Genomic DNA, 18,011 nt, shown 5'->3' with positions numbered 1-18,011 from the left:
ATGTGTTGGATGTTTATTGTGAGGTCAATTCCTTGCATCAGCTGGATTGGCCATTAGCATGTAGGTCAGCTGGGAGGTGTTGTGAGGTCATCAAGAACATCAGAAAACTACCCTGAGCTGAAAGGAGATCTCAGGGAGAGGGAAGGCAGGTAAAGGGGGCCAACACTGGGATGAGGATGTCACTTCTTTTGCAGTGTGGCAAGATCTTTGGAACTGAGGTTATGCCTGTGATACAAGGATGACATTCAAATTTATCCGATATAGTTCTATATCAATGGGAGTGGATTGTTCATGCTCTGGAGTGGTTATGTGGGACCACAGGCCAGCTGGATTATCAGGATTCACTGAAACAACCCCCCTGAGGGACTGTCACCTGACCCAGGTGAAGATGCTATTGCAAGGACACTTGTGACAGAGAATACCATCAATGGCTGAACAGCAACCAACCAATCTTGTTCAAGAGGTATGGAATCCCCAAATAAGCATTATCTTAGCAAAAGAGCCAAATCTTTTTTTTTTTTTTTTTTTTTTTTAAACAAACACTTTGTCTATGAATGTCTGTGAAGCAAATGAATCATTTTGATCTGTCACCTTCTGGTTATGGACCCAGGCACTTGCGCTGTGCCCCTCTGCCCCTGCTGTGGGCTCTGCATGGAGCTTCAGAGCAGGCGTGCTGTTTCCTGCAGCCAGGGTGAGAGATTTGGACCTTGCAAGCAACATCTGGGCATGCCCAAAACATCATCTGAGGGATGGAACAGGCCTGTCTTTATTTTGTCACTCTTTGTCCATCTCTGGCCCATGTCCATGTGTGTGAGTGTACTGACATTTTTGCAGCTGAGCAGAGAGGTCCCTGCACCAGATGTTGGGGAGAGTGTGTCCTTCCACCTTGAGATGGTGGAGTTCAGGATCCTGCGAGGAGGCAGCAGGGCACCAAGTAGGATCGCAACCCTGGACTTCAGGAGAGCAAACTTTGGCCTCTTCAGGGACCTACTTGGAGGAATCCCATGGGTGAGGGCCCTAGAAGGAAGGAGTGTTCAAGAGAGCTGGTTAATATTCAAACATCACTTCCTCCAGGCTCAAGAGCGGTGCATCCCTATGAGTAGGAAGTCAAGCAAAGGAGGCAGGAGACCTGCATGGATGAGCAAGGAGCTCCTGGCAAAACTCAACCAGAAGAAGGAAGTATACAGAAAGTGGAAAGGGGGACAAGCCACTTGGGAGGAATATAGGAATGTTGTCAGAGTATGCAGGGATGCAACGAGGAAGGCTAAGGCCCGTTTGGAATTAAATCTGGCAAGAGATGTCAAGGACAACAAGAAGGGCTTCTTCAAATACATCAGTAGCAAGAGGAAGACGAGGGAAAATGTGGGCCCTTTGCTGAATGGGGTGGGTGCCCTGGTGACGAAGGATGCAGAGAAGGCAGAGTTACTGAATGCCTTCTTTGCTTCAGTCTTTACTGCTCAGGCCAGCCCTGAGGAACCCCAGACCCTGGAGGCAAGAGAGAAAGTCTGGAGAGAGGAAGACTTTCCCTTGGTGGAGGAGGATCGGGTTAGAGATCATTTAAGCAAACTTGACAGCCACAAATCCATGGGCCCTGATGGGATGCACCCATGAGTGCTGAGGGAGCTGGCGGATGTCATTGCTAAGCCACTCTCCATCATCTTGGAAAGGTCATGGAGAACAGGAGAGGTGCCCGAGGACTGGACGAAAGCCAATGTCACCCCAGTCTTCAAAAAGGGCAAGAAGGAGGACCCAGGGAACTACAGGCCAGTCAGCCTCACCTCCATCCCTGGAAAGGTGATGGAGCAGCTCATCCTGGAAGCCATCTCCACGCATGTGGAGGAAAAGAAGGTGATCAGGAGTAGTCAGCATGGCTTCACCAAGGGGAAATCATGCCTAACCAATCTGATAGCCTTCTATGATGGAATGACTGGCTGGGTAGATGAGGGGAGAGCAGTGGATGTTGTCTACCTTGACTTCAGCAAGGCTTTTGACACTGTCTCCCAGAACATCCTCATAGACAAGCTCAGGAAGTGTGGGTTAGATGAGTGAACAGTGAGGTGGATTGAGAACTGGCTGAATGGCAGAGCTCAGAGAGTTGTGATCAGTGGCACAGAGTCTAGTTGGAGGCCTGTAGCTAGCGGTGCCCCCCAGGGGTCAGTACTGGGTCCAGTCTTGTTCAACTTCTTCATCAATGACCTGGATGAAGGGACAGAGTGCACCCTCAACAAGTTTGGGAGGAGTGTCTGATACCGCAGAAGGCTGTGCTGCCATTCAGAGAGACCTGGACGGGCTGGAGAGGTGGGCAGAGAGGAACCTCATGAAGTTCAACAAAGGCAAGTGCAGGGTCCTGCACCTAGGGAGGAATAACCCCAGTCACCAGTACAGGTTGGGGGTTGACCTGCTGGAAAGCAGCTCTGCCGAGAAGGACCTGGGAGTGCTGGTGGACACCAAGTTAAGCATGAGGTAGCAATGTGCCCTTGTGGCCAAGAAGGCCAATGGTATCCTGGGGTGCATCAGGAAGAGTGTTGCCAGCAGGTCGAGGGAGGTGATTCTCCCCCTCTATTCAGCCCTGGTGAGGCCACATCTGGAGAACTGCGTCCAGTTCTGGGCTCCCCAGTACAAGAGGGATGTGGCACTACTGGAGCAAGTCCAGCGAAGGGCCACAAAGATGATTAGGGGACTGGAGCATCTCTCTTATGAGGAAAGGCTGAGAGAGCTTGGCCTGTTTAGCCTGGAGAAGAGAAGGCTGAGAGGAGATCTTATCAACGTGTACAAGTATTTGAAGGGAGGGTGTCGAGAGGATGGGACCAGACTCTTCAGTGGTGCCGAGCGACAGGACGCGAGGCAATGGGCACAAACTGAAACACAGACAGTTCCATCTGAACATGAGGAAAAACTTTTTCGCTGTGAGGGTGACAGAGCACTGGAACAGGTTGCCCCGAGAAGTGGTGGAGTCTCCTTCTCTGGAGATATTCAAAACGCGCCTGGATGCAATCCTGTGCAATGTGCTCTAGGTGACCCTGCTTGAGCAGGGGGGTTGGACTAGATGATCTCCAGAGGTGCCTTCCAACCTCAGCGATTCTGTGATTCTTGTGAGGGCTGAGCCCAGCCCCACATGTCCTTATGGGGAGGGGCAGGGCCTGATGCAGCCTTAGGACTGGCTGAGCGGGTGCTAACCTCATGGTGGAGGAACCACTCGTCCCCAACCACACTGTGGGAAGCCTATGGGAGAAGGGTGTTCACAGAGTGAGACCCCTGTGGAGGTGGGTAATGCACGTGGGCACTGCATGCCCATGCACACCGCTGCACAGGAAACCCCCACTCCCACTGGACTCAGGCTTCAGCCCTGCATCTCCCACAGGGAGAGAGGGGCCAGGGGCTGGGGAGGGAGGGGGCTGTCTCAGGGCAGGGGCTGCCAGCAGGGAGGCTCCAGGTCCTGGGGACAGAGGTGATATCTGAGCCCCAGCTCCCCCCAGAGCCCCCAGGGTCACCCCTGCCCTGCCCCACTGCCCTGGGGCTGTGCTGGTGACACCATGGGTGTCCCTGGCAGAGAGCAGTGCATGTGGGGCCAGAGCCAGGCTGAGCAGGGCCGTGTTCCCGGGAAGGGGCAGGAGGGCAGGGCAGACCCTGAGCGGGGCCAGCACAGCCCAGCTCTCCTGCAGCACAGCCGAAGGCTGGACATGGCACCAAGCGCCAGCTAAGCCCTGCGCTCCTCGCGGCTGCACAAGTGCCAGAGCCCAGGGCTCGTGCAGGGCCCCTGCCCAGCCCCGAGGGCAGAGCGGCTGGTCTGGGAGCAGCAAGGGGAAGGAGCAGGATCTGGCCCTTGCTCACACTGCGCTATGGTCCTGAGGTGTAAATCTCCATCTTTGCCACAGCTTGGTGTGGGCAGAGCTCCAGGGCAGAAGAGGCTGGTTAGGGGCACCTGGCACAGGACGAGGTCCCTGCAGAGCAGGTGCTCCAGCATGGAGGTGTCTGCCCCAGAGCAAGAGCCCCTCTGTGCCCCAGTGTCCCCCTGCCCTGGCACATGCAGCGCTGCTGGGGCTGAGCCCTGAGGCCACTGGGACAGAGATGTCTGAGACCCCTCGCTGAGCAGTGCTGGTACTTTTCCCTCACGCCTACACTGAGGGTCCAGGCTCCTCTCGTGATCCCTTCCCAGCTCTGCACACATGGCCCAGCCATTCTGCAAGGTCCCCAGCACCAGGGCTCTGTTCTGGAGAGAAGCCAAGACATCCCCAGCCCCGGGACATGCTGCTGCCCATGGAGGGTCAGTACAGGGCCTGGGGCTGGAGGAGCTCCCAGCACGACATGGGGAACCGCTGCCATGGGAGAGGGTGCTGGTGACAGCCCCTGGCTCCCTCCTCTCCTCGAGGGCAGGATCCTGCTGTTTGCAGCACTACCAAGCTGTGGCTGTTCCCAGCAGGGAGCCCAGCTTTGCCCTGCCCCGGCTGGGGGGATGAAGGGGGCTCACACAGCCCCACTGCCAGGCTGTGGCTTGGCTGCTGGGGCAGAGGAGAGCTGCCCCTCCTGGGCCCCAGAGCTGAAACCCTCCTGCAAAGCAGAGCCAGCGCTGGGCAGCACTGGGGCTGGGAACGTTATCCTCTGCCTCCCCGAGAGAGGCACCAGACCCTGGGCAGAGATGTCTGATTTTGTCTCCCGGTCAGATGGTGCCCGTTGTGGGGGAGAGGCGAGCTGTGCTGGGGCAGCTGGGCAGGGAGAGCTGATGGCAGTCACGTGGCCCCATGCTTTCCTGTGCCTGCCAAGGCTGAAATCAGTAAATGAGTGGAGGATGGATGCAGAAGTGGTGGGGTGGGGGGATGACAAAAGGAAGGAAAGAGAAAAATGCAAGGGAAAAAGTAGGGAACAGGAAAGGAAATGAGCCAGGGTGAAGGCGGAGTGTGTTTTTTGTGCGCTTGGCCTTAGCCCCACTGCCTGTCAGTGTGTGGCATGGGGAACCCATCAGGAAGAGCCAGTGGGGTGCAGAGACCCCCCCCCCCCGGCTGGAGGAAGGAGGGCAGTCTGGGTGCCAGATGCTGCACAGCTGTTGAAGCCTCCTCCCCACTCAGCCCCTGCGTGAGAGGTTTCTCACCTGTGGGTGCTGGGGCACAGTTGGTTAAAACCCGGCCTAGGACCAGGGATCCTCTCTTAGCTCCCATCGGCAACTGCTTTAGGAGTGGACATGAAATCTTCTCTCCATGGAAATATGCCCTTGTGAGCATCCTCGGGGATGGGCCTGTCCCAAGGCTGGGGGCTGAACTGTGACTTTGGGCTGGAGCCCACATATTGTGGTGGTCCCTTCTCCAGCCCACTGCCCTCTCCCTCTTCTGCCTCCCACTCTGCTGAAGGAAATGTCCCCTCCTGTCACTGAATGCTCCCATCCCCTGCGTCTGCACACAGATATTCCCCTGCACAGACCCAAACTGGTGCCCCAGGTGAGGCAGCTCCTTCTTCTGCCCTTGCAGCCCATCAGCGGGAGGGCAGAGGGGTGGGGGTGGATGGGAGCAGGGGGGCGTCCCAGGGCTTCCCTGAGCCCTGGTGCCTCACAGCCCCTGCCAGGAAGGAGCCAGCTCTGGGCTGTGCCAGGAGTGCTCAGGGTTCCATGAGGGCCACGGGAGCCAGGAGCAGCCCCTGGAAATGGGAGACCCTGTGGAGCCACAGGAGGGGAAATCCCAGCCCCTGGCACCTCAACAAGCTGCTCTGCACCATGTGCAGGGTCAGTGGGAAGCAGAGCTGCCTCCCAACTGCTGTGGGGAGGTGATCCCCAGGGAATGAGCCCCTCTGGGGCTGGCTGGGGTGTTCAGGGCTCTGCTGTCACCTCCAGGCTCACTGCTGTGGGGCCACAGCCCAGGACCAACCCTGTCACTGCCTCTTGGTTCTGGCATCCTTGCCTGGGACCAGGGTGGTCTAGGCAGAGGCCCTGGGAAAAGAGCAAGCAGGGGCACTCCCGGGGTGAGGGGACTGGACCTCCCTGCCCAGAGGGGCATTACAGGACCCTGCAGAGAGACCCAGTTTGGCTGGAAGCTCTGCGTGTGGTTTGCAGGATGGAAATGTCTCTGCCAGCAGGAATATCCTCCAGCTGGACTGTTCACTATTCCCGCACTCCAGGGTCCATGGGCACTTGCAGGTGCACAGCCTGTCTCAGAGCCTGCTGGTCCCGAGATGTGCCCCTTCCCCAATGCTGGTTCTTGGTGCTTCGCCCTCCCTGATCAGCCTCGGGGAGACACCCCGACACCTGGGGAGGGAAGCACCAGCTCTGGATCAAACTCCCAAATGGTTTTAATAAGAACAAATAGCAATGCATGGCATAGAAGTAGACAAATAAAAATAGACAAAATGCCCAGCTCTTTCTGCTACCAGTGGGAGAAGGGAGACTGGACTCTGGCACTCATGGCTCTCCCAGCTGCACAGACCTCTCTTCCGTCCCAGGTGCACCCAACCGCATGGCAGGGGTGGACTCTCCTGGCCCTGGGCTCAGGGACCTTTGGGCACCAGGGTCCAGTCTCTCAGCCTTGGTGTCCTCATGGGGATGTGTCAGAGTTGCCTCTTCAGCATCATCGTACCCCGTGTCTGTGGGGAGCAGGGATGGGGTGTCTCTCTTGGCTCCTGGGGCCCCATCACTTCTCCAGGAGTGCAGGCTCCCCTCTGGAAGCAGCAAGGCCGGTGCATTGCAGTTGGCCCCATGCACGTGCCCCTCCTGGGCTGTAAATCCCCTTCCTCTCGCTCCTCTTTCTGTCCCGAGATGTCCAGCCCCTTATCCCACCCCAGTTTCCCCACCAGGAAAACTCCTGGTGCAGGTTCCCTCCCCATCCTGGGAGGTCGGGCTCTCAGTATACAATGACTCTCCAGGCACTGGGGACGGCACCCCAGGAGCCGGCAGCACTGCACTTCCCCCTCACCTCTCTGTGCCTCCACAGGCCTGTTTCCCTCCTCTGCTTCCCTGGGCACTTCCCAGTCTCGCTGCCCAGGAACAACATCCTCCCCGGGGTCAGGGATTTCCCTGGCATCATCATAGCCATCTGCTGGGTCACCTCTGGGCAGGACAGGGACATCTGAAAGGAGAGGGGAGCTGGTGGCAATGAGAAGAGCCCTCCTGCAGAGTGGAGGAAGGAAGGACGGGCAGGAATGAAGGGCTGAGACACTGGTGTTGGCAGGGCCACAGGAGACTAAGCATCCGTCCCACCTCCCCCAGGGTTGTGGGAGTGTGCATATGGCAGCGGAGATCCCTCTTGCCCAGCCACAGGGTCAGCAGTGCTGGGCTCTGCACTGGAGCTGGCTGTGGAGACGCTGGTGCCTTGAGGCATGGCTCCTTGAGGTAAGCTCAGGGCCTGCTGGAGGCAGGGACAGGTTGAGCCTGGGAAGTCCCCCTGCGACCCCGCAGGGCACAGGGCTGCAGGCACCCAGCTCAGACGGGCATGTGTGACCCTCACATGCTCTGCATGGCTCTGGAGTTGCTCCCGAGGGTGATTCCTCCCCACCCTGATGGTGACACTCAGTGACAACGCTGTTGGTCACACAGCTACAGGGAGGAGAGAGCAACCCTTCCTCTGCCTCACCCTCCATTACCTGATGCTGACCCAGGATCGTCCTCCTCCTCGCTGTCCCCAGGCTTGGGCTGCAGCTCGGTCAGGGACCCCTCCAAAGAGGAGCCTGGCGAGAGGAGCAGCGGGTGTTATTGGGGTGAGCCCTGCTGACCCTGCTCATGGCCAGCACTGCTGGGGATGGGGACCCACACAGCAGGGACTGTGTGGGGAGGAGGGCTCGGGGCTCGTCCTGCTCCCATGGGACAAACCCCATCTCAAAGGGCCTTTCGGAGCTGCCCTGGGACAGCCCCTTCCCTCACCCACCAGGTACAACCCTGGACAGGCAGCCCAGCAGGCAGGGAGGAGCTGTGCCCCGGGCTGGGATGGGCAGAGCTGGTGGGGAGGAAGCTCCTCACCGGGCTGCTCTCCCCACATACCCCGTGGCCCAGCGCTATGGGGACCACTGGCCTGGGGGAAAGGGCCCTGCAGACGTGCTCCCTCCAAAGTGGACCCACACCGACCTGAGCGACCGAACATCGCCTGCTTCTCCCATGTCAAGCTGTAGTCGATCTCCTGGTACACGGCCTCAGAGAAGGGCTCCAGAGACCTCCTGGAGCCTGGCGACAGAGGCAGGGTCGGCACAGGGACATGGAGACAGAAGACCAGACTCCGATGTGGTCACCCAGCCCTTCCCCCCAGACCAGACCAGCACTGACCCCACAGCCCAGCCCCACTGCTCTGGCCAGGCACCACTGCCACGTCCCCAGTGACAGCAACGTCTCTGTGGAGATGGTCTGGGACAACGTCACCCTCACCCTGTCCCTTCAGAGACAGCCCCATGCCCCTTTTGGTCCTGAGTCTGGTCCCTGGTCTGACCCTGGAGCAGCTCCCACAGCTCCTCTCCCCGGGGAGCTCCCCGCTCTCTGCCAGACAGGTCCATAACACGGCCCTGCCCTGCCATGGGTGGGCAGGGCTGGGCAGAGAGAGCAGCCTGGGGACCGAACACCCGCACTGAGAGACCCCCTGCCCTGGGCTCCTCCCGGCACCACTCCTGCCCCACAGCCTCCAGTGCTGCCCAGAGCACAGCCAGCTGCTGCTCCCGTCTCCCCCGGCCTCTTGCTGCCATTTTTCTCCTCACCCATCACCATCTCCTCCTGCATCTGGACTCTCTCCTCCCCTGGTTGCTGCTGTCCCACAGCCTGACAGTGGAGGGGCAGGGAATAGGGCAGGAGGCAGCACCCCTACCCCAGCTCCATCTGTGCCCCTCACAGACACCCCACAGTGCCCGCGGGGCTGCCAAGAGGCATCGCTCACCCTGGGACCGATGGGGAAGGACCCACCTCTGCGCTGAGCCCTGGCACTTCGCACTTGCCCCACCAGGAGGGCCAGCAGCAGGCAGAGCAGGGCCCCCAGGATGATGCAGATGACGACAGGCACCGAGATTCTCCCGCTGTCCCTCGCACGGCCCTGGGTGAGATCTGCATGGGCAGGGACATGGATGAGGCAGCCCCTGGCCTGGGGGAGGTGGGGGTCCAGGGACATCCCAGTCCTGACCCCCCCCACACACATGGCAGCAGGGGGTGGGGGCACAGGGTTGGGTCACAGGGCAGTTCCCACCCTGCTGGCTGAATCACAGCCCTCCCCAATGCCACCTGCTCCCACCCCAGGGCTTCCTCTCTGGGGCTTCACACCCCAGCACAGAGCCCCTTCCCTCGGGCTGCAGGTCACAACCTGGCCCCAGAGAGATCAACCCCAGGGAGGAGGGGAGGTTACCTGCTCGAGGAGGTGACGTTGTCGTCCTCGGTGCAGCTGCAGAGCAGAGAGAGAGATAGAGGGGTGTGTGTGGGTGTGTGTGTGTATGTGGACATCCCCTTAAAGTCCCATCTGAACTGTCCTTCTCTGGGTCCCCATGACAGGACCAGGGTCCTCTGCTCTGGGCCATGGGGAGGACAGCACCAGCAGACCAGGGGATGCACTTACAGGGGTTGCAGGAGACCCACGGGCAGAGGCCTGAGGACACCCAGCCCCACAACAGCTGCTCCCCACCTGACACCAGACACCTGACCTCCCCAGGGGCATCCTTGCTCTGAGGAGCTCTGGGGCCTTGTGAGGACACAGCTGGGGAAACATGTCCTGGAACAAGGGGATGAAGCACTGCTACTCACCGGAGCAATTCACAGCAGCATCTTCCTTGTGCTGGCAGGCACCGCTGTCCCCAGGCTTGGTGCAGCAGTCCCAGAGAGATCGCTCCGTCCCTCTGCACTCCACCTGCTACAGCCAGATGGGACCTGTCCCCTTCCCAAATGCAGCCTTCCGCAGGGCAGACACAGCAGGGCCACAGCCTAGCTGCCTGCAGGCGACCTCAGCATCCTTCATGTCCCAGGAGTCATCACACACCGTCCCCCAGGAGCCGTGGGGCCAAACCTCCACTCTGCCTGAGCACATGTCCTCTCCTCCCACAGCACGAATCTTCTCCATCTCTGGAAAACGCAGAACCCCCCATGTCACTGGAGCAGCTGGGAGAGCCTGGCCAAGCGAGAAGGGCACATGGAGGAGCAGCTACCTGTGCAGTTCGTAGAGTTGGGGCATTCTGCCGCCGGGGCTGGAGTGGCTTCTGGTCGTCTCCCTGCAGAAGGAAATGCTGCGGTGAAGGGGCTGCTTCATGGGAGTCATGCGGACAGGAGCAGGACTGAGCTGTGTTTGAACCTCCCAGTGCCTCCTTGCTCATGGGCACAGCTGGATCCCTGGTAATTCAGGGTAGAACAGCACAGCACTGAAGGCTTACCCCCGCCTGCTCACCCCCAAAGGCTCCCTGGTTAGCAGAGGAGCAGAAGGATGTACCCAGAGGGCAGGCTTCTCTGAGCTCTGCTGCCAGCAGTGCCCTGCACGCTGCCTGTTTCCTACATAACCCTCAGCCACCAGGACTGGTTTCACTCTCCCCCTTCCCGTTCCCTCAGCAAAACACAGCCATGAGCAGGATGCTCTGCATGGACTTCCCAAGCTAAAAGGTGGTTGTCTGGGCCCTCTCTATGGGCAACAGAGAGCAACAGGCACCTCCAAGAGGTGTCCAAGGGGAGCTGGAGGAGACCCTGCCTGGAGGTGCCTCTGCCCCTCCTTGGGCTACGCAGGGAACTCAGGACAGCTATTGCTGATGGACACGTGTCACTCTGAGAGATGAAGTCTTGTTTGTGTCACTGACAGCACAGTGGTCCAAAATGGAACGTAAAAGCCACTCCAAGCTCTTTCTCTGCATTGCACCTCGCTGAACAGGGAGCAGGACCTGCTGTGAGCCTTTGTGCCCAGGTGGCTCCAGCCTTACCACTGCAGGTGATGTGAGTCTCTTCTCGTTGGTCATAACATGACTGCAGCTTCCAGGAAGCAGAGGGACACTGCCAAAAGGAGCTGTTCATCTTCCCACACTGAACACGATCCAGCCATGTGGAGCCAGATATCCTGCCATATGGCAGGTCTGTTTCAAGGAACCCTTCATCTCCACAGCCCAGCTCTTTGCACACCAGGGACATGGTGTCAGGAGTCATTGAGTTGGAGCAAACACTCCCCCACGTCCCATTGTAGAAAACCTGCAGGTGCCCAGAGCAGCCGTTGCTCTTCTCCAGCCTCAGGGCTGTGAACTCTGGAAGGAAAGGCACAAAGTGGGGCGGAACAAGCTGGTCCTGGGGTGAGGAGAAGGAAACCTGAAGCATCCCTGAAAATCCCCCAGGTTATTCTATGGCATCCATGGCAGGAAGGCTTACTGCAAGGAGCAGGATCTCTTCTGGACACCCCAGGGCTCAGACAGGCAGAGGGCACTGCCAGCAAGTCACTGTTTCACCAAGGGAGCAGAGAGAAGTTCCCAACGTGCAGTACTACCCTCTCCTCTAAGCCCTGGGGACGTCTGTGCCCTCCCTGTAACCCTGACTAGCTCCAGTGAGGACTGTGCACGGATGTTCCCAGGATGGGGGCAGGAAGGGGGCTCAGGGCAGCCAGGGACAGGCTCGGCCATGCCCTGCTCTCCCTGCCTCCCTACCTTCCTGGGCACCAGGCTCCCACCACTGCTCCCCACACAGACCTGAGCAGACGACTCCTGCGTCCTCTTTGTGCCTGCAGTCGTGCTGCCCCCAGGCCTTGGCGGGGCAGTCCCAGAGAGCAGCTTCACCCCCGGAGCAGTTCACCTCGTCCAGCCAGATCTTCCCAGAGCCTTTCCCGTAATGAGCAGAGCCGGGCGCCTCCATGGCCACCCCACAGCCCAGCTGGCGGCAAACAACGGTGGCGTCGGACAGGTCCCAGGAGTCGTCGCAGACGGTCCCCCAGGTGCCCTCGTAGTAGATCTCCACTCTCCCGGCACAGCGCCCTGCCCCGTTCACCAGCCGGACCCGCCGGCTCCCTGCAGCCGGGAGAAACCCCAGCTGTCAGGGGCTCCTGGCCCTGGGGAGCACAGTGTGTTGGGGACTGTCAGTGACTCACCTGAGCAAACCACTCCCACATCCTCCGCAATTCCTTCCAGCACTGCCTCAGGCAGGGAGATGTTGCAGAGGGTCAGGCGAGTCTCCTTCCCTGCACACTGGACCCTTCTCAGCCCCACGGGGCCCGTCCCTCGCTCAGGCTTCGGCGGGTTGTAGGCTCGCTCTGCCTCTCCGCACTGGAGCTGCCGGCACACCACGCTGGCATCGTTCACATCCCACTGGTCATCCAGGACTCTGACCCACGTCCCGTGCAGCAGCATCTCCACTCGCCCGTCACAGCGGCTCCCTCTGCCCACCAGCCACAGGGATTCAGAGGGTTCTGTTCGGAGACAGGCAAAATACCCTGGACCCTCTGTGACACCGGGGAGCCCTGCACCCTGCCATGTGTCTCCCATTTCTGATGCCCTGGGACACCCAGGGACTCACCCATCTGTAGCCAGCTCACAGTGAGGAACTTGAGGATGGAAGTTTTCCAAGTTTTTTTTTTTTCTTTTTTCCTCCAGTCACTAAACCTTGCTGACTACAAATGTCATTTCTCAGGAAGGGACAGGGATGGGCAAGCATGGGAGGTGAGGGCAAATCCCAGAGCCACCAGACATGTCCTTAATGATGAATGTGGAGCAGCTTCAGCAGGAGGAAGCACTGGCCTGTGCAACGGCCTGGGTGATGGACAGGATGAGCACAAGCCTTGCTCCATCTCCATGCTGGGACTGACCCCTGCTGAGACACCCAGGGGAGAGCCCACACGTCTCTACCCCTCTGCATCCCTATGGATTGGGGATGTGGAGCTTGTGTCCTGGGCAGGAAGCAGAAGCACGAGGGCCTTTCTTACAAAACAGGACGAGTTTGGGGTTCATAGTGACAAGAAGCAAGGGCAAATCCCAGCCCCGCTCTGCAGCTCGGCCTCAGGGATTGCTCCTGCTGGACGCGCCCACAGCAGCCCCTGCAGGCGGTGGGATCAGGGTCTGCAGGGCTCTCTGTGGTCTGGGACGGGGCTGTGTGCTGCAGGAGGGAGCGGAGGGTCCTTCACAGCTGCACTGAGTGGAGCTATGTCCCACAGCCCCGTCTTGTGCCTGTGCTGCAGGAGGGTAGTGGAGGAGCCCAGGCCTGGCGGTGGTCTCCAGGGCCTGAACCAGCTGCCCCAGGGAGGCAGAGACCTGAGCAGGCAAAGCCCTTTGAATCCCTCCATGGGAAGCCAGGGTTTCTCCAGGGAGAACATTCAGTTTGTCATTGCCATGGGCTCCCAGTTTTGGGTTGCCGTGTCACACACAAGGGGCAAGTTTAGTTAATCCTCCATTTTCCCTGAACTCACCTGAGCAATAAACGCCAGCATCATTGTCATGTGAACATGAGGAGGCCCCCAGGGCAGTCACAGGGCACTGTCCCAAATGGGATTCGGTCCCCTCACAGTGGAAGGTGTCTCTCCAGACAGGGCCGGTTCCTCTCCCAAAATGCCCTCCTCCAGGAACAGATTCAGCAAATCCACAGTTGAGGTGATGACAGAGAACGTGGGCATCGGAGATGTCCCAGTGAGAGTCACAGAGGGTTCCCCAGGTCCCCAGCACCTGGATCTCCACCCGCCCCGAACACCTGCTGCCATTCACCAGCCTGAATCCTGTGTACTCTGGGGAAAGAGGAGGAAAAGTGAAGATGGCGTTAAGAAAATTTCCACTATACTCCACTTTTGCAGAGAAAGAACATGCAAGGTCAGGGTGCCTTCCAAGCAGAACATCTTATCTGACCTTGCCTTAGCCCTGTTTTTTGTACAAAGTTGAAGATCTGCAAAGAAGCCACTAAAATCCAGCCAGCAGTACAACAGTTGTTCAAAGGTAACACCAGAAGAGGTGCAAATCAGCTAATGAATAATTATAAGATGAACCATATAAGGCTGGCACAGAACTACCTCGTACTGTAACATGGGAAGGGGATTGGTAGACCTAAGAATCGTGGATAGAGCTGGTTGGTTATGTAAACTGAAGTATTGAATATGTAACAACTTACTATCGCTTAAAAGTTGTAACAAAAAGCTGCTGGGTCCCTTCCTGTGCTCCCAGCCAAGAGGCACCTTATTGCTAGCAATAGAACTTTAAAAACTTTGAAATCTGACTCCTGCTGCTCGTTACCGGTGCCCATGAATGAACAAATGAGAACAGATAATTTTAACAATGGCTTTGTGCTCTTGCACCCTCAGGTGTTGAAGGAGACGCCAAAGGGATAGCAGCTCTTTCTGCTCCTTCCACGTCATTTTAAGATTACAAACAACTCCACCCCTCCTGCACTCACACCATGCTCAGCGCAGTCACTTCCCTGCTCCCCTACCCTGCAGCACACAGCTCACGGGAGGCATTTCACACCTCCTCCCTGAATGCTCACGTGTGCAGGTGACACCAGCGTCGTTCGCGTGGGTGCAGGTCTGGTTGCTGAGGGACATCCTGGGGCAGGAGGAGAGGAGGGATTCATTCCCCACACACTGCAGCTCTTCGTCCCAGATGGCACCGACCCCCTCTCCAAAGTGAGCTGCCCCGGGGATGGACAGGACTGTGCCACACTGCAGCTCCCTGCAGATAACCTCAGCAGCTTTGAGACCAAAGTGCAAGTCACAGACTGTTCTCCTCAGGTCTCCATCTCTGATCTCCACACGTCCTGAGCAGGGGCTGGCCCCTCCAACCAGCTGGACAAATCCTGGAGAAAACACCAATGACAGGCAGTTCCCAGAGGCTTCCAGCAGTTACATACCTGCATCCCACATGATTTCCAAGGCAGCCACATCCAGAATGACCCATGAACACCCCAGCAGCAGCCGTCCGTGGGTGTTGATGACACAAACCCTTCAGGGCCCCTTGCACCTCCTTTCACACCTACACAGTGTCCCAGGGCTTGTGTCTATGCTGGACCCACAGCCACAGGCACTGCTCAGGGAAATGCTGCTGCCCCAGGAGCCCAGCGCTGCCCAGCACAGGCCCCCAGCACCACAGTGCCTGGACTAGGAAAACAGGCCCAGGTGCTGCGGAGCTCAGAGCCAGGCTGGGGAATCGCCTCAGAGCAGCCCAAAATGCTCCCTGTTCCCGGGGGTGTCCTGGGGTGTTGGGGTGTCTGTGAGGGGAGACATGTCCCAGGCACAGAAATGGTGCAGCTGTAACCGGGTCGGTGTCTGGGCCAGCTGTCTCCTCCGACACGTGCCTGGGGAGAGGTGTCCCCAGGCAGGGCCACAGCGCACTGCTGGGGCTGTGCACGTCATGGCCAGCGACCGGGCAGAGGAGCAGGAGATCTGCGTGCAGCCCTGGGCTGACACCGGTGCGTGCTCCAAAAGCAGGTACAGATGAGGGTCAGCAAGTGCTGGCAAAGCCCTGTGGCACGGGGCAGCGTGGGGAGCCGAGGGCCGGCAGGAGCGGCTGGACAGCGGGTCAGTGCTGCCTGGACAGGCCGCGTTCCCCGCGGGTCTGTGGCAGCCCCAAGGACCCTGCAGGGCCGGCCTGTGCGTGCGGTGATGTGGGAGGGAGCAGCCAGGGGCCTCGCAGCCGCCAGGCCCCGAGCTCGCGTGGGGCTGGTCCTCATGGGGCGGTCCTGGGCACAGGGTGCAAGGTGCTGCCCGTCACCTAGCTCCTCTGCCCCAGGCCCTGCTCTTCTCCTCTCTGAAAAGCCCCTTCAGTTCAGCCTGAGGGTGGGCTGAGCCCCCAGGACCCTGATGGGGTCTGTGCACCCGCGGTGGGCTCACTTGGGGCTTTCCCCAGGGACAGCAGCAGCAACAGTCCCAGCTCGGCAGCGAGAGCAGCCATGTCAGGGCCTGCTCCGGTACCCACGCATTTCTCCTTCAGGGCACAGCCCGGTTAGTCCCCGATCCCAGGACCCACCCCAAAGGTGAGGAACTGGCTGACTCCTTACCTGAACAAACCACTCCAGCATCCCTAGCATGAACGCAGTAATCTTTACGCCAATCATCATGTTTGCACTCAGACAGGGCAGTCTCAGTGCCTTGACACTCAAGATCACTCAGCCAAATCGGGCCAGATCCTGGCCCAAAATGTCCATACCGAGGGGCTTCAAGAGCAGATCCACAGCCCAGCTGCTTACAAACTACAGCAGCATCTTCCATGTCCCAGCCATAACCACACACTGTCCCCCACTGGTCCTGCTCTTTCACCTCCACTCTCCCAGCACAGCGACTGCCTCCAGCCTCCAGCCTCACCTCCGCAGCACCTTCAAACACAGACACGGGGATGGTTAGGAGAGTGCCGAGGCCCCGCGCTGTGGCTCTACAGGGTTCCTTGCCCAGAGCCGAGTCCCAGGCACTGGGGGTGAGAGTCCTCTCCATTCTGGGCTGTCCCAAGGGCAGTATCAGGATCTCTCTTCTCTCTGCAGGCTGGGTTGGGCTGGGTTGGGAGACACCCAGCTCCAGCCCTGCTGGGCCATTCCCACCCCAGAGCCCTCGGCACCTCCTCGCACCCCACACCCTGCCCATGCCCACCCAGACACCACACCAGGCTCTGCACAGGGCACCCGCTCCTCCCCAGCACAGCATCTCAGGAGCAGCCTCAAACCCCCAGGGCCTCCCCACACTGCTGCGTCCCCCATGACCCCAGCCCCCTGTCCACCACCTGCCCTGGGCACCACCCAAGCCCACCCACCTCCCCCAGGGCTTTCCAGGTCCTCAGGGAGCACCAAGATGATCCCCACAATCCCTCCAATGCTCATTGCCTCCTTGCCCATGGGGATGAGCCCAGCCCCTGCCCTCAGCCAGGGCCCCTGGGAAGGACACCTCTCTGCCGGGCTGTGGATGCAGATGCCCTCGTCCCCTTCTCTCTGCAGGGCACAAACTGCCCCTCCTTGGGCTGGGGTCACCCCAACCACAGGGCAGCAAACAGCACAGAAACCCTCCTGGGCACCCTGGGGGTTGGCTGTGTCCTGGGGATCGCTGAGCACTGCAGTCACCAGCTGACCCACCACCAGCTCCAGGGACACAGCACTGGGGGAACAGGGGTCCCCAAAGGGTGCCCAAGGATGAGGTGTCTATAAGCACACCCAGGCACCAACTGCCATAAACACAGGAGCCCTGGAAGCACCAATACCCTTCTCCCACCCAGAGAGGCACAGGGTCAATGGATTTGAGCATCCTTCTGACCCTTGTCTCACTGCTTTCTGGGATGAAACCCCTTTTCCAGAGGGATCCCCATAACCCCACTGGTGCCCATTGGACCCAGGGCTGTGGGACAAGGAAGCAGGCACTTACCCCAGCAGAGCTGCACCCAGAGGAGCAGCCACAGCACCCGAGGGACAAGGAGTCCCTCTGCCTCCATCTGCAGCCTCCTGCCCTGACAGCACTGCCCTGATGCACCCCACTCCCTGACACAGTTCCTGGGGACTCGCACAGGACAACAAAGATGGGAGGCCAATATATATCTGCAGGTGCTGGCTCAGCTGCAGGAGGAGCCAATCGAAGCAGCAGGCACCTTTTTAGACATTATCAGGGCTTATCTCCCTTCTGACACAGCCCAGCCCTCCAATGAACTTCTCCAGCGCTCTTCATGACCATATATGAGGCACGGCTCCACTGCGGATGTCACGGTCGCTGCTCTGGGGCATCATCATGGGGCCCATCCCAGTGGGACAGGGCAGATCATGGTGGGGAAATGGGTCTGTCGCCCCTTGTACCCCACTGTGGGGATGGGGAGCTTTGGGCATGTCGTACGCTGTGTTTGCCCGAGTGCCCAAGGTGCGAGTGCCCAGCTGTCCCCGCACCATGGGAACCGTGGAGCTGGGATTGCCCCTGGGACGGGCTGTGTCAGGAAGGGAAGGAAACAGAAACAGCCCCTCACCCTGCTACAGCCCTGCTGTGCCGGGAGCAGCAGCGGTGAAAGGCCTCTTTGCCATGGCCAGAGCCCCATCCCGTGAGTGCGGGCTTGTCGATCCCTTCCTGGACAGCCCCGCGGTGGGTGCCCTGGTCAGGAGCAGGGAGCTGGGCCATTTCACTCCTCTGACAGCACACAGGGCAGCCCAGGCGTTCAGACCCCCCCGACTCTCAGCATGTTCACCC

General features: G+C 59.4%; 1 protein-coding gene across 1 annotated transcript in view; it reads right to left on the bottom strand.

Moving 5' to 3' along the window:
- Positions 1 to 16,687, bottom strand: part of LOC136993790 (antigen WC1.1-like) — a 321,017-nt gene extending 304,330 nt beyond the window's left edge. The window contains exons 1-4 of the mRNA XM_067308737.1: positions 16,606 to 16,687; positions 15,863 to 16,177; positions 12,100 to 12,299; positions 11,587 to 11,881 (exon numbers count right to left, since the gene is read on the bottom strand). Of these exons, the coding sequence (XP_067164838.1) occupies positions 11,587 to 11,881; positions 12,100 to 12,299; positions 15,863 to 16,177; positions 16,606 to 16,687 (892 nt within the window). The remainder of the gene's footprint in view (positions 1 to 11,586; positions 11,882 to 12,099; positions 12,300 to 15,862; positions 16,178 to 16,605) is intronic.
- Between the last annotated feature and the right edge of the window lie 1,324 nt (positions 16,688 to 18,011).

Source organism: Apteryx mantelli, chromosome 20, assembly GCF_036417845.1.
Source record: "Apteryx mantelli isolate bAptMan1 chromosome 20, bAptMan1.hap1, whole genome shotgun sequence".
In the NCBI taxonomy this organism is placed as follows: Eukaryota; Metazoa; Chordata; class Aves; order Apterygiformes; family Apterygidae; genus Apteryx; species Apteryx mantelli.
Note: the sequence above shows the minus strand (reverse complement) of the source record. Positions and strands in the feature narration are given on the sequence as shown.